At 31.9% G+C, this 15,426-nt stretch overlaps 1 protein-coding gene across 2 annotated transcripts; it reads right to left on the bottom strand.

The window, feature by feature from the left end:
- Positions 1–2,100: 2,100 nt before the first annotated feature.
- On the bottom strand, positions 2,101–10,396 carry LOC127707613 (heat shock 70 kDa protein 12A-like). Of its 2 annotated transcripts, none has more exons than XM_052212220.1 (5): positions 10,179–10,396; positions 8,352–8,677; positions 7,717–7,935; positions 5,305–5,458; positions 2,101–3,265 (listed from the first exon to the last, which is right to left on the bottom strand). In XM_052212220.1, the coding sequence occupies exons 2-5, from the start codon at positions 8,661–8,663 to the stop codon at positions 2,214–2,216; spliced, it is 1,737 nt and encodes a 578-aa protein (XP_052068180.1). In that variant the 5' UTR covers positions 8,664–8,677; positions 10,179–10,396; the 3' UTR covers positions 2,101–2,213. The 2 variants fall into 2 exon arrangements, with proteins under 2 accessions (XP_052068180.1, XP_052068181.1); XM_052212221.1 differs by having other exon boundaries at positions 8,352–8,663.
- Positions 10,397–15,426: the final 5,030 nt, after the last annotated feature.

Raw genomic sequence — 15,426 nt, 5'->3', positions numbered from 1 at the left:
TCACTGCTGTTTTGTACCTTGTAACCCATCATGATGTTTAAAATGTCTTTCTCGATTTAAGAAGAGATGCGAAAGATACCAAAGGAACATTAAAACTTATAAGTCGACAATGAACCTACAATGCCATGGCTAAAAACGAAAAACGACAAAACGACAAACAACATTAAACAAAACACAAAATAGACAACTAAATTCTGAACAACACGAACCTCGACAAAACCAATGGTGTACTTATGTGCACCTCTGTAGAGGTACATGATAATAAAATCAAAATGGAAATTCATTTATTGTATTATACTGACTTAGGATTAATATTTCATTATTATATATACAGTGGTTATAAACACTAAAAAATAAATCTAATACAGTAATATACTAATTTATAATATATAATGCACTTAATCAAACATTACTGTTAGAATTCGGTGCAAGGATATTTAAATCTTCTTGTTGTACTGCATTCATTTCCTATGAGCATGGTTAATGGGTTTTCCCAGCAAGCAATAACCCAGCTTTTTGTTTATTGTCAAGTTTATGATAAATATCATCAAATTTTTTTGGTGTACAGCAAATCAAAGCTTGAAACATATTGCTAAATGTAAGGAGACTTTTAAAACGAATCTGTCAGTATTTATACTATTGTGTCGCTTATTACTTGTAAATTATTAGATAAGTCATCCGTAAAATAGAACAGGAACGTGTAAATTAAGGAAATTTTAATTTATGTTAAAGTACACTCTTTAAGGTAAAGTTATATATCCTGGTAACTATGATGAGTTTATTTATATCTATTTACGCTGTATTATAAATTATTTTTGTTCGCTTTATCGGTAATTTGCTAGCGTCAGGTTGATAACTTACATCAATTGAAAATATTTTGAACTGAAAGAGTCAATTAGGTCTGAACCGATTTAAAACAAAAAAAAAACAATCAATAAGCCAGTAAATCATGCTCAGTCTTTCATTCAACGTTTAAACATTAAACATTAGCACTGTTGTAAACTTAGTACTAAATACATTTAAATATCGGTTTATTAACATCTGCGCAGTTTAATTTTATGAATCTTTAGTACCTGTTACCTAAATGTGCATTTCCTTATTTAGAAAATGGTTGATTATTTTTAAACATACTTTTGAACTAACTATTGTTCAAAAGTATGTTTAAAAATACAAATTTGCAATTACATTTCAATCGTTTTTTTTCTCCTTCTTATCGTTATACGAGTTGTGACAATTAATACAGGTTAAAATATTGATCAAATTGCATGAGGTTTATTTGCGAAATATTGTTTTTACACTTTACACTATTTTTGACATTTTTACCTATTATGTCTGTTTGTTTTGTTCACACATTGGTTTCAATATAATGGAATTTTATGCGACTGTCATACAAGTGAGAGGTTTAGCTAGCTATAAAACCAGGTTTAATCAACCATTTTCTACATAAGGAAATGCCTGTATCAAGTCAGGAATATGACAGTTGTTTTCCATTCGTTTGATGTGTTTGAGCTTTTGATTTTGCTGTTTGATAACGTACTTTCCGATTTGAATTTTCCTTGGAGTTCTGTATTTTTGTTATTTTACTTTTTATGCATAACGGAAGTAAATATCATGAAATAAAAATAGACATTGATTTGTGACTATATGTACCATAAGTACCCCACCATATGTTGTGATTGTACCAGGTCAGGCAATCTTGATCATGTGTTGTCATTATTACATGTCTTTTCTTGTACGTCTGTGTTTTTAAGAAGTCGGGTGTGGATGATTGGTGCTCGGTTTTATGTCCAAAGCATCAAGCAAAAATATCGATCTCCATAAGGCAAATTCAAAAAGGGGAAGTCCAAAAAAACTGACAAAAGCAAACACTATTAATCAACGGAACAAGTGATAAACAACTGCTATATTCCTGACTTGGTACAGGCATTTTCCGAAGAAAATGGTAGGCTTAACCTGGTTTTATAGCAAGCTAAACATCCCACTTGTATGACAGTTGTTTATAGTTCTTATACGTTTTGTCAGTCCCAACATTTTACATATTAAATCCAAATGATATTTAAATATTTGAAGAATTTTAGAACAATTTACAAAGACATTGGCTCGCAATATCGATTCATTTACTCTATAACCTGTTATTTACATTGTTAACTTTTTTATGTTAGGCCTACAGGACACATTTAACATATGCCAGTATACGATATAAAAAAATAAACCTATATCAATGCAAACTGTGCGTTACATTTGATTCCTGTTTTTGTTTCTATAGCAGTCAAGCCAAGTTCAGTGTTTCCGAAGGTGAATTCAACTTCTAAACCTTTCCGACGTTCCGAATTCGAAAGATCAATGGCAACCTTACCAAGAAAAAAACAACCATCTTCAGTTGTATGAACTGGATCATAATTTTCGCTTGCATATATCTTAAACCATGTTTTACTATAATCCTTTTGTGGTTTATACGTTCTCTGTATTGTAGCTCCAATTCGAATTACCGTATCTTTTTCTACTATTTTATCGAATGCATGTCTACATCGCCAAAATCCATCTATGAATTTACGATGTTTGTCGTCGTGAATCGCTGAATCGAATTTAGGATTAAATGATATTTCATATGTAAATTTACTAATGCGAGATGAAATAAGGTCTGATTTATGACCGAACAAAACAGCTCCTTTCAAAACCGCCAAATCCGGATCAAACGGTATAACTACTCTACAGTTTGAAAATTCACGTCGAACAGCCTCTTGAACAAGGACGCATGTCGAAAAACCACCGACAAGAAGAATCTGATTTAGGGAGTTTGCTTTTTTCATTTTGAAAATTTCTTGAATAAGTTCTAGAATATCTGCAATTGTTTTGTCAAACAATTTCTTGAAGACATCAGTGTCGATTCGCACTTTATCACCGCGAATGACTATGGAATCAGAAAACTGTGACGATGCTAATGCACTTTTAAAATCTTTGTTTATGTGTGTTTTACAAAGTTTGTTTACTACCGTCATTGGTATAACCATGTTAACCTTTTTCGTATCTGGTGAAAATGTGATTGTTCTCTTTTTAGTTTCAAATTCTCTGATTAAGTCAAGGTAGGATTCAGGATTTTCTCGTTTAAATATTTCAATAAGAGATTCGCCTAATATGCTGATTAACATTTGTATATATTCTGAATCAACACAAGTGCCCCCACACTTTCCACCAGTAGCTCGACATAATTCCTTCAAACAACCATCAGATAATTTTTTATGAACTGTGATGTCTGCTGTTCCGCCTAAAGAATATCATGGTGCTTTAAAAATCGTTTTCTACATTATTACTTATGGTTGATAAACATTATACTCACTATATTTTGGAAACATTTACATATTTTGTTTTAAATTTTTCTGATCAAAAGCTGGAAATTTAGCATAGCAATAAGTGCTGAAACATTTGTAAATAGTGCAATACGTTCATTTATGAGCATGGATTAAGAGAATACAGACAATGAAAGTGTCCCGTCTATATGTTGGGCATTAGAATAACAAACGCATGAATTGGTTTAGGTAAATCCTAAATAACTTTGAAATAAAAAGAAAAAAATAAATGATTTTTTTTTTTAGATATTTGGTGCAATGTTATGAATTAATGTGAATTAATAAGTCCTGTTAGAATTACTTCTGAAAAAGACTCAGAAAAGGTTAGAGACTTCAAAGTGAGAACGCAAGACGCATGTTTTGTCTACATGAGGGTTGTTAGAGGTGCTCAAGACAAAACAATTATTAAACCAAATCAAGTACGTCTAATCCTTTTTTCTAAAAAAAGATACCAGGACCTTGTTGGTAAATATTCCGTATCAACTCCACAAATAATACATGATTGTCTTGAAGTATAGATTCGAGGTACTGACGTTGTTTATCATCTTAATTACGTGTTAGAGTGTTCTTTTCATTTGTCTTTGATATTTTTAAACTTTACTGTTTAGTGTATTTATGGTATTATCCTTTTGGCGTGGCTCGGTATTTATACATCTCGCCATTGTGTTATTGTGTTATGGTCATTTTTTATATTCGTGTCTCTCATTTTTGCTTATATGCTTTGTCTATAGAGTGTCTGTATGCCAATTTGTTTTTCTTTGTTGACATAGTTGTTTGTTTTTATACTGATTAAGATTATAACATAATAGTGACTGCAATACTCCATTTTTTTGACATTTTTTTCTATTATGTCTGTTTATTTTGCTTACACATTGTTGTCAATATAATGGAATTCTATGCGACTGTCATACAAGGTTTAGGTTTAGCTAGCTTAAAAAGCAAGTTTAATCCACCATTTTCTACATAAGGAAATGCCGTACCAAGTCAGGAATATGACAGTGGATTTCCATTCATTTGATGTGTTTTTGCCATTTGATTAGGGACTTTCCTTTTGAATTTTCCTGGAAGTTCGGCATTTTGTTATTTTACTTTTCGCACTTGATACAATAATCCTATTTACCTGATCTGTCATTCATACATGAAATAAGCTGATGAAGCTGATCACAGTATTTTACTTGCCATGAGCAACACGACGGCACAACTAGTGAAGCAGGAGCTGATAACCTTTTTGAAAATTTCAATTTACTCTCGTGTTTTCATGGATTCGTGTTGCCTAAATAGTTTTCTGTGTCTTGTTTTTTTATGTTCGCCTTTCCTATAAGTCATTGGTTTATTTCTTTTTTTTCCTCTAATGTTTTTGTTGGCCAAATATAGTTAGTATAGTAAAAGTATATTGAATTTCAACGGGAAAACCCTTTCCATATGCCTACCTATTAAATAGATCACATGACTTGTTGTATGTACATCACATTCGTGGATTGTAAATTTTAACACGTTCTGTATAACAACCTTAAACTGATTATCAATAGCAATATCGAGATACAACCAATGTGATTAAAAATATTCCAGATAATAGTGCGACACAAAATCTGATTTGTAAATATCTAAATCTACTGCGTTTCTGTTTTAATGTGATCGTGGAACAAAAAATCGAATTTGTTTAATTTATATAATTTTTTTAATATTTTACAATGCATAAAAATATATATTTGCTAACATTTTGTAATTTTTATTAAAAAAAAAGTCAAACCCAACTTAAAATGAAATTGTATTTTACTAGAAGAACGGTTTATAAACATCAATGCCAGTTAGCCAATTTAACCCTGCTACGTTTTTATTGTATACTTTTTATCGAAGGAAATAATCTCTTCTGAAGATAGTTTTAATGTATTTGATCCAACCCTATTTTACTATGAGTACTAGTACTTTGGTAAAAAGGATGACAAGCTGTAATTACCTCCAATATCTACAATCATATACTTGGTTCCTGGTTCTGACATTGTGAATCCCGGTTCTATACCAGTGAATTTTTCTGTGGGTAGGTATTGGCAATATATGGAAGCAGCTTCAGGTTCTAATGCGAGGAGGAGATTATCCTTCGGTATACCAGCCTTTCAAAGTAATAAATAGTCAATGTAAAATGTTATTATACTTTTACATATAAATTGGTAAAGGTCATCTTACGATATTCAATTCGATGTATAGATTGTAACAACGTGGAAGTAAATAATTATAGTACTTAATCAGTTTCTACCTTTAAGGTTCATCATAACCTTTTAGCAAATATGGCCGTATTTACACCACAAATTTCACAAATTTGTACAGACAAACCTGTGCACATATAAAAGTTTTGGAGCATGGCTGGACCTATATATAGCTAGATATATAAAGTTTAAATGCATTTTAAGTTCCAGAATATTAAAAGCTTCACTGAATTTTGATATTCATTTTTTTTATTATTCCTGCAGAAGGTGCTAAAATAAACTAAGTTGAGAGAGATGTTTGAGAAGCTCCCCTCATATCATAAATGTTGTGAGTTATATTGATTTAAAAGGACAATAGTTACCTGCAAACAATAGGTGATTTAAACTGTGTACCTGAGTGGACCGTATTAAATAAAACTTATGTGTTAATTTATTTTCCTATCTTTTGCAGACTGGAAAAATGCACAACAAAATCCAGCTAAGTTTTGATTTTCTGTAACATAAACTACATATAACTTTTATATATCTAAGGTCCGGCCATACTTTAAAACTTTCCTAGATTCATCGGTTTGTCTGTACTCAGAGAAGATTTTGTGGTGTAAACACGACCATATTTTTCAATTCCTTTTGATGAACCTCAATTGACATACAACCTTAAGCTTGATCAGTTAGGTTTAGCTTTAATGTTATCATCATAATTTTTATCTACTGGAGGCAATTTAAATTGTTGATAAAAATCATCAAATTTGAGAAATTATGATGGCTGTTCAATATAGTTGTGTTGTTTTCTACATAATTTCTTTCTGCTTTTGGTCAATGGATATATATTTATGTTGCAAAACCTTTCTTAAAATATATATAATGTACAAATCCTTCTTTGCCAATTACTTTATTCTATTTACATGCTTTTGTTAACTGATATCTTACTTATAATTACAATTCAGTTTGTCAACTTTAAATCTTAACTGCGTTGGTACAAAATTACAAAATAAATCTAAATTATACGACAAAAGAGACGGTTTTAACCTTCCTTCTTTAGATGAAGACGTTACTCTTGTCGCATCCTATGTCGTTTACATTCTACAACTTTTGATTTTGCCATTTAATAGGGGACTTTCCGTTTGGGATTTTCTTTGGAGTTCGGCATTTTTGTTATTTTCCTTTTTTTTGTAAGGCTTGCCAGAATATAAAAATATGTTCTAATAAAGGCGTCTTTAATGGGTGATACCTTGCATTATCACAATCGTTACTTCTACAGGGTATTAGAAACAACTTTCAAACTAAATGTGTCGGAACGACACGAATGGCCCAGCTCACAAAAAAGCTTGAAGCCATTTTTAGGAGTGGAAATTTGAGAATGAAAGTCCGTATAATAAAATAAAATCAGCGGAGCAGAATCAAACGTTGACTCTATCTGTAACTCATCATAGTAGACTCACATACTAATTTCAGCTCAATATATGAATGCGTTTTTAAAAAAAAAGTCCGTATAACTTATTTTCACGATATTTCCAAAGTCCAAAGCCTATAATTTCGGCAAAAATCAGCTGATCGGAACCAAACGTAAACTCGATCTATAACTCGTCATAGTATACTAACATACTAGAAATTAGCTCAATGTGAGAAGGCGTTTAGAAAGGAATTCCGTATAACTGTTTATTGCGGAATGACGGATTTACACAATGGCGAAATGACGAATAAGGCTAAAACTATAAAAACAATAACCGTGAGTATGAGTATATTGTTTATATGTATAATGTTATTGTTTTAAATTAATATTGCACAGCCATTAACACGCTACCTTTTACCGCATAATATATGATGTAGTTCTAAATGCAGGTACACTTTTCACACTAGTGTAACAATGACAAAACACTTGCGATTTTTTTAATAAGGTTATATCATGTATATAAGAGAGGCGAAAGATACCAAAGGACATTCAAACTCATAAGTCGAAAACAAACTGACAACATCATGGCAAAAAATGAAAAACGCTCAAAAGACAAGCAACAATATACAAAACACAACATAGAAAACTAAAGACTGAGCAACACGAACCCCATAAATGACTGTGAAGGATCTTACAAGTTATTTTATATATTACGAATGACCATTAAACAAGATGAATAACAGTATCTGAAATACGGAATAACACATCATATTACCTTTTCTGCACTTTCTCTCATAAAATATTTTGCATTATCTGTCCAAATTGCAGGAACAGTTAAAACCCATCTTATATCCCTCGACTCTACTCCTGTACCTTTCGTGACCAAATATGATATCAGATGATTCTTCAGAGCCATTATAGATAAAGCGAAAACATCAATTGCTGGCATTGATTTGCCTGTTATATCCTTCAGTATCATTTCTCTTGAGACATTCTGAAATATTCGTTTTTGTTCATGTTAAAATTTACTTACTATCACATAATTCAATCAAATAAAGCTTATTTATATAGATGCAGGAAGTATACAACAATATTATTACAATGTCTATGTTTATTATTTCGACCTAAATTTCCAGTTGAGGCAGTAACAAACATTCTTTTTTAAGTCTTAATGAGAACAACATGAATCCATAAAAAAATACGTCATTTTGTTATTCGGTTTCTCGTAATTAGATTTATGAAGATGTGGTATGAGTGCCAATGAGACAACTCTCCATCCAAGTCACAATTTGTAAAAGTATCTATTTTTTAACAATGCACATTTCTTACACATTGCCTTGAATTTAGATAACTTAAATTTCTCCTTCTTCCATTGTCTAAACCTAAAATGCATGAATATTTCATATTTACCTTATTTTTGTGCAAACACATTTTAAATCTGTGGAAATAATAATACTTGTCTTGTTCGTTTTCCATTACAATTTCTGCATACTTGTTTTCAGCTTCGTATCCAAATGAGTCAAAGTGTTTGTTAGAATCTAACAACAAACATGTTGGTGTTTTTAATGAAAGTAGTTGTTTTCCACCAGCATTCCAGGCCTGATTTGCATCAATTGTCAAAGGATCTTTATCAAATGCGTACTTTAACGAGAAGGCGTAACCAGAATATGTTGTTCCAAAATCAATAGCGGCCACAAGAAGGTAGCTCGAATTCATGGCCATCTTATGTAGATTATCTGATGAAAAAGAAGAGGAAATACCAAATATATCAAATACAAATAATACTGGAAGGTCCCTGGACGGGTGATGGGATAATGTACATACTTTGCCGAAACCATTTTTATACATAAAAAGTTACTACAGGAATCGACATTAATATCGTACAATACAACAGACCACACCAACCATTAACACCTGGCTCATATGTAGTAAAAAACAGATGACGTTTAAACAAATTTATTGATTCGTTGCATTTAGTTGTGTACAGTTATGACATAAATTGGGAAAGAAAGAAAATTTAAACCTTTCGAAAAAATTTTTAGAGGAAAATTGCGGAAATTGAAATGAATAACTACATGTACTGTCTTATTTGATAACGAATAAATAATTTCTACACTTTTTGTTTTGTGGTTCTATATAATACTACAAAATTATTTCATGCACATGTACACGAATCAAACAGTCATTTACTCCATCCATCTAAATAACCTGTCATTTTCGATATTCACCTAAGGTATATACAGTCATCTGTATCGGTTAACGGTTGTTTGAAAGTGATTGTGTGTACAGAAAATTGTTTCCTGTGAATACAAAAAGTGACCACGTAAAATATATTAAGTTGGAGATCAAAACTCCTCCAAATGGTTAAAATTGTAATTCATAAAACACACCGATATTAAGTGTATACAAAAATAATCTTCAAAAGTCCAATTAGGAAACCTCTTACAGACTTTTTATATAATACTTCCATATATTCAAACTTCAATAAAACCAAACGATTTATGAAAATTGTAATTCTTTTTCTTGAACATTGGCCAATTTAAAATAGTATATTTTAATTAAACAGATTTTAAAGAGCACCGAAGCGAATACGTCACTTATGAAATAATAATGTATGTATGTAAGTATTTGGTTTGTGAACCGGATTTGTTTCTGCTTAATCGATTTATGACTATTGAACAGCGGTATACTACTTTTTACATTATCAAGTACAAAATAATAGAGGACTTATTATAAAGTCAAGGACATTTTCAATGTTAAACACTTATGTTCATCATCTGTTATTTTCGTCGTATATATTATATAAGACAGACTAATAAAGCAGAAATATAGATTTTGTGATGACCTTGACTGATAGCAATTGCATCTTGGGGTAACCGTATTACTGCCTTGTCATATCTATGAGTAATATTTGAATAAGTTAGATCCATTTAAGGACTATCAAAAAGTATAAGTTAGAGGCAACAGTAGTTATTAATCCACTAAGAAGATACAAAGCAAGGTAAAGAAAACCACCAACAAACTTGGAAAATCGCGTGAACTCCAAAAGGAGCAAGACATAGGGAATACATTATGTAAATGTTATATTCAAACGGATGTTTCTAATAGCGATTTCCAATAAAATGACATATAAAAATACATATACCGTATACCCCTTCATACTTTTTCAAAATGTATTGATGTGTACTTTCTTTTACAAAACGAGAACCAAAATAATAAATTAAAATAATATCTTACCGTTTTCAATCAATAAAACGTCTTTTATTACAAAGATGAAACACTCGGTCGACTACTCATTTTGAATTTGTTTTTTATCGGTAACAATGAAATCCTATATTTATGTCATTCACTATCTTCAGTTGAACGTAGGTAAACATATTCTTCGGTTCAACATTAAATAATAAATTAAACATAATGTAGTTTTATCAGTACTTTGAAAAGGGCGGTCTTTAATGATCCGAACGATATAAAGTTATTAGAAGTTTTTACCCAATGAACAATTGCTCAAGTGATAACTAAGTTTTATCATGCAGAACACATGTATCGAGCACGTATTTGTATATATGACAGATGGTATATGAGTTTTCGGGAGGTGAAGCTTCTTATTCATGTGGTTGAAATTCAATTACAAACCTGTTCGTGCATTTTTCATTTTTATTCAAAGCAAAATAAATATCCAAGACACCTGGGACGATCTCACTACACAAAAGATCTCTTTTGTTTACTTATTGAACCTCGAACTTATTAACCCGGTGTAGGTCTTTAAGTTGCAGGTTTTTTTTACTAAAAGTCAATCGGGCATGACTAATAAGACACGCCCTCTTAAAATCTGGGGGTCCAACATAGGATCGGGTAAAAAAATGAAATACCATTATGTACAATTTCGGTGAAATAAAGTGCTGTTGGTTGATTTAATATCTCCGGTCAATAATCAAACGGTATTTGAGTGGAAATACAAACATGTCCAAAACCGGGAAATGCAGGCTGCAAAAGGAATTTATTTTCAAAATAAGTCCATATCGCACAGTGGCCGTTATTGATTGTGAATTCATATCGTTTCGTTTTTGGCATTTGTCTACCGGAGGAAAAACAAGAGGCTCTCAAGAGCCTGAATCGCTCACCTGTAATTTATTGCTTCAATCTTTCATCAATGATTATTTTTGCTTTTCAATATATATTAATGAATGGCTTAAAACTTCCATTGAAATGTTTTTTGTATCTGTTATATTTTCATCAAAATCAAAGAAATGCATTGTACCCCTATGTTTCATTTTAGCCATAGTGCCTATGTTTCTTCACGTACAAGAAAATAAAATAAAAAAATTATATTAAATACTCTGAAACTCATTCAGCCCAAGTTTGGCTGAAATTGATTCAGCAGTTTCAAAGGAGAAGATTTTTTAAAGTAAGCAAACTAAATGAACAAATTGTGAAAAAATGATTTTAAAGGGCAATACCTCCTTAAGGGGACAATTGACAATTTTGGTCATGCGAACTTATTTGTAGATCTTACTTTGCTGAACATTTTTTCTGTTTACAGTTTATTTCTATCTTTAATTATATTCAAGATAATAACCAAAATCTGCAAAATTTGCTTAAAATTACAAATTAAGTGGCAGCAATCCAACAATGGGTTGTTAGATTCATCTGAAAATATCAGGGCTGACAGAGCTTGGCCTAATAAACATTTTTAATTCTCATCAGATTAGCTCTAAATGCTTTTGTTTTTGAAATATAAGCCAAAAATTGCATTTTACCCCTACGTTCTATTTTTAGCCATGGCGGCCATGTTCTTTTGCGAAACAGAAAATAAAACACAAACTTTATTCTAGATACCCTTAGAATCATTCAGCTTAAGTTTGGTTGGAATTGGTTTAGTAGTTTCAGAGAAGACTTTTTAAAGTTAGAAAACATGATAAAGAAATTGTGTAAAAATTGTCCTTAAAGGGCAATACCTCCTTAAGGGGTTAATTCACAATTTTGATCATACGAACTTATTTGCAGATCTTACCTTGCTGAACATTTTGCTGTTCAGTTTATCTTTATCATTAATAATATTCGAGATAATAACCAAAAACTGCAAAATTTCCTTAAAACTACCAATTTAGTGGCAGCAACCCAACAATGAGTTATCAGATTCAACTGAAAATTTCAGGGCTGATAGTACTTCACCTTATGAACACTTTAACTCCATGTCAGATTTGCTCTAAATGCTTTGGTTTTTGAGATATAAGCCAAAAACTGCATTTTACCCCTATGTTCTATTTTTAGCAATGGCGGCCATGTTATTTTACGAAACAGTTAATAAAACACATACTTTATTCTAAATACCCTAAGCATCATTCAGCTTAAGTTTGGTTGGAATTGGTTCAATAGTTTCAGAGGAGAAGATGTTTGAAATAGTTTACACCAGACGAACGACGACGGACGAGGACGGACGACGACGGACGACGGACGACGACAGACGACGACGGACGACGGACGACGGACGACGACAGACGACGACGGACGACGACAGACGACGACGGACGCCAAGTGATGGCAGAAGCTCACTGTTCCTTCGGAACGGTGAGCTAAAAAGGGGGGGAGCTCATAACTTAACTTACGATTTTGATCGTGGTTCAACTTTGTTCTATAACGGCATACATTTTACCTCTAGTCAACGCTACATCTTATTAAAGTGATGCTCTAAAATTGTTATCATTTGCTTAAGTTTGATCCACTTTACATCTCGTCGTAAATATGCATGACATATTTGCCACTGGACATCAAGGGAGCAATTTATTAATCAGCACCATTAAGTGATGTACAATCATTAGTCTTTAGTTGATAGTTATCTCAGGCAGTTTACCATTATTTATAAATTTAATTTTCAAGCGTTAATTTCACCATTTCTTTCCTTATTTTTCTCTTTGCATTTAATCTTTTTGAACATACAATAACGTAGTCCACATTAGGGGTTACATTATATCCTATCCAACCATACTAGGAGGAGGGGCGAAGAACAGAAAAAAAATCTGCATTGAGTGGCAATAAATCATAAGCGTACAACGACGGCAGTCACTAAAGTGAACCGATCTAGTTTAAATCGATCTAAATGTCCTAGTGTAAACGGGGTCTAAGGGACAAAATTTGCTGTTTCAAGTTTTTTTTTATATCTGGTATAATAGTTGTTATAAAAGCAGCCGAACATCCAAACTGACACACCCCTTTAGCAAGGGTATACTGTCGGACTAGAGAGATCCAGAGCGGTCAATGTTTCTATACCCAAGTCAAGCCTTTGGATTTGAATGAAATGAGATAAAGGTATACATTAATGTGGCAGCTACCCAACGACACAGAAAAATCAAAATACTAAGAGTCAAAGATGCGTATACAGAATAAGCTCAAAACTGTCCCATGACTGAAAATTACGGAATTAATTTAACAATATCTATCACAACATTATTTACAGTTAAAGATATCCTGACAAGCACAAGTGTTTGGTTGAAAAACATCACCTGCCATCTTTTTTTTAAATTTCGATCGGTGGAAATTAAAGATGGTGTAATATAAACCAGTAGAAGAAAAACACTTCACTGTATAGAATAACGGTAAAATAAATGATGATAATGAATGACGTCAAGTGGAATATTATACAATTACTGTCTTTTGATGAGGTAAATATGTGGTTTTATTGACTTTTGAAAAACTGATATTCACTGAGGCCAACGGCCGAAGTGAATGTCACTAGGTTTTTCAAAAGTCAATTAAACCACATATTTACCGAAACAAAAGACAGTAATTGTTTTATACGATGTTCCGAAAGAGAAAAATATGTATTTAATAACAGTTATTTATTAAAACCAATTGTACGTCAAACATTTTACCGTTATTATACACGTAAAAGCACGCGGCGTTTTCCGCGGTGAATATACTTTTTCAGCAGGTTAATATGCTTTTTTATTCAAAATCCAATTCATATAGAAAACCCTACTAAAATTCTATCAATATGGAATAATAAATGAATACTCAGGACAATTACATGTAAAAAATATAATATGAGTATTAACCCTGCTTTGTACTAGATCGACACGCTGAGCCAGTTTTTTTACGCGTAAGTTCACATGAAGATATCATTTCGCAGGAAGAATATAGTCACCATACCCGGAAACATTTCTGGCTCCGAACCGACAAGTCTGTGCTCTTACTTTGAAATACCGCTAGTTTAGCGTTGAAACAGCAAATACATGTACCATTTTTACGTCTTTGTTAGACCCGGTCGAGATTCGAAAAAAATTATTTTAGAAACTACACGTAAATATGGATGGCCGACTTCTGAATAGATTTAATGGATCAATGCTCTCTGCAAATTCACTATTTTTGCACCAATTATTTAAGGGGTTCGGATGTGGCCAGCTGCTGCAAGGCTAAATTCTGTCTTTATTCAATATATCCTCAGTTTCCAGTGATATTCCAATTTTCACGTCCTACCTCAATGTCTACATCCTATTGCAAGATCTACCTATTGTATTTAAAATTCATGTGTTCTCATCATGAACATGCATGAAATATTTGCCACTGGAGGTAAAGCAAACAACAATCAACCAACTCCATAAATCGATCAATGTACATAGTACACGAAGACAAGATCTTGTAAAATGTTATTCTGTAAAATTTCCATTTAAATTACTCAATGATAGTGCAAACTTTTTTTTATGGTATTGCAATTTACTACATAACTAAACACCTATACTTTTTTAACGTTTTTACTATGGTTCTTATCTACGATTTAATTGCGATTTATGATATAAGGTTTTGTCAGGCTATAAAACTTAGAAAGGTAAAAGGCTGTTTTCAAGTTGTTTGTTTATACTACATTTAGATGTGAAAAGGGAATGACGGACGACTAAAATAAAAGTGTTTGTTTTCATATAATATATTGTATTTCAATTTAAGAATGATTATCAACCTTGAGAAAATATTCCATCTATACACTTTTTGATCGAGCCAGGTATGATTGCTACTGAGACAACATTCCACAAAGACCAAATGTCACAGAAATTAACAACTATAGGTCACCGTACGTCCTTCAACAATGAACAAAGCCCATACCGCAAAATCAAACCTAAAAATACGATTTATTAATTAATTGGACAGAACAGAAAACACTAATTATTTTGCATTTGCATGAAACGTAGTGTAGGAAAATTATAGAATCAAAACCAAAATGAACATTTACCTGAATATTGTGAAGGACCTTATGCATCTAGGTCTGTTCGATTAGAAGTTGTGAAACATGCTGTTTAAATAGCTAATTGTTGGAAGAGTTTACCTACTGTTTTCATTTGGTGTCTTTACGAATCTATTTCATGATTACTGACAGATTAAAAACATCAAATATATATAACAAGAAGTTTTGGTGCAGAACATTCATTGGTCAATTGTAAATGAGGTCTGTATAGGGCTTTTGATTTCCTCATTTATCAAATAGAAAATCGTTATA

Source organism: Mytilus californianus, unplaced genomic scaffold, assembly GCF_021869535.1.
Source record: "Mytilus californianus isolate M0D057914Y unplaced genomic scaffold, xbMytCali1.0.p SCAF_7, whole genome shotgun sequence".
Taxonomy (NCBI): Eukaryota; Metazoa; Mollusca; class Bivalvia; order Mytilida; family Mytilidae; genus Mytilus; species Mytilus californianus.
Note: the sequence above shows the minus strand (reverse complement) of the source record. Positions and strands in the feature narration are given on the sequence as shown.

Bases quoted from the DNA above. Each gene is read 5' to 3' on its own strand.
- LOC127707613 (XM_052212220.1), bottom strand. From the start codon at position 8,663: ATGGCCATGAATTCGAGCTACCTTCTTGTGGCCGCTATTGATTTTGGA. The intron at 7,936-8,351 runs GTAAATATGAAA...CGAATATTTCAG, and splicing joins TGTGTTTGCACAAAAATAAG to AATGTCTCAAGAGAAATGAT. The intron at 3,266-5,304 runs GTAATTACAGCT...GATATTCTTTAG, and splicing joins TATGATTGTAGATATTGGAG to GCGGAACAGCAGACATCACA.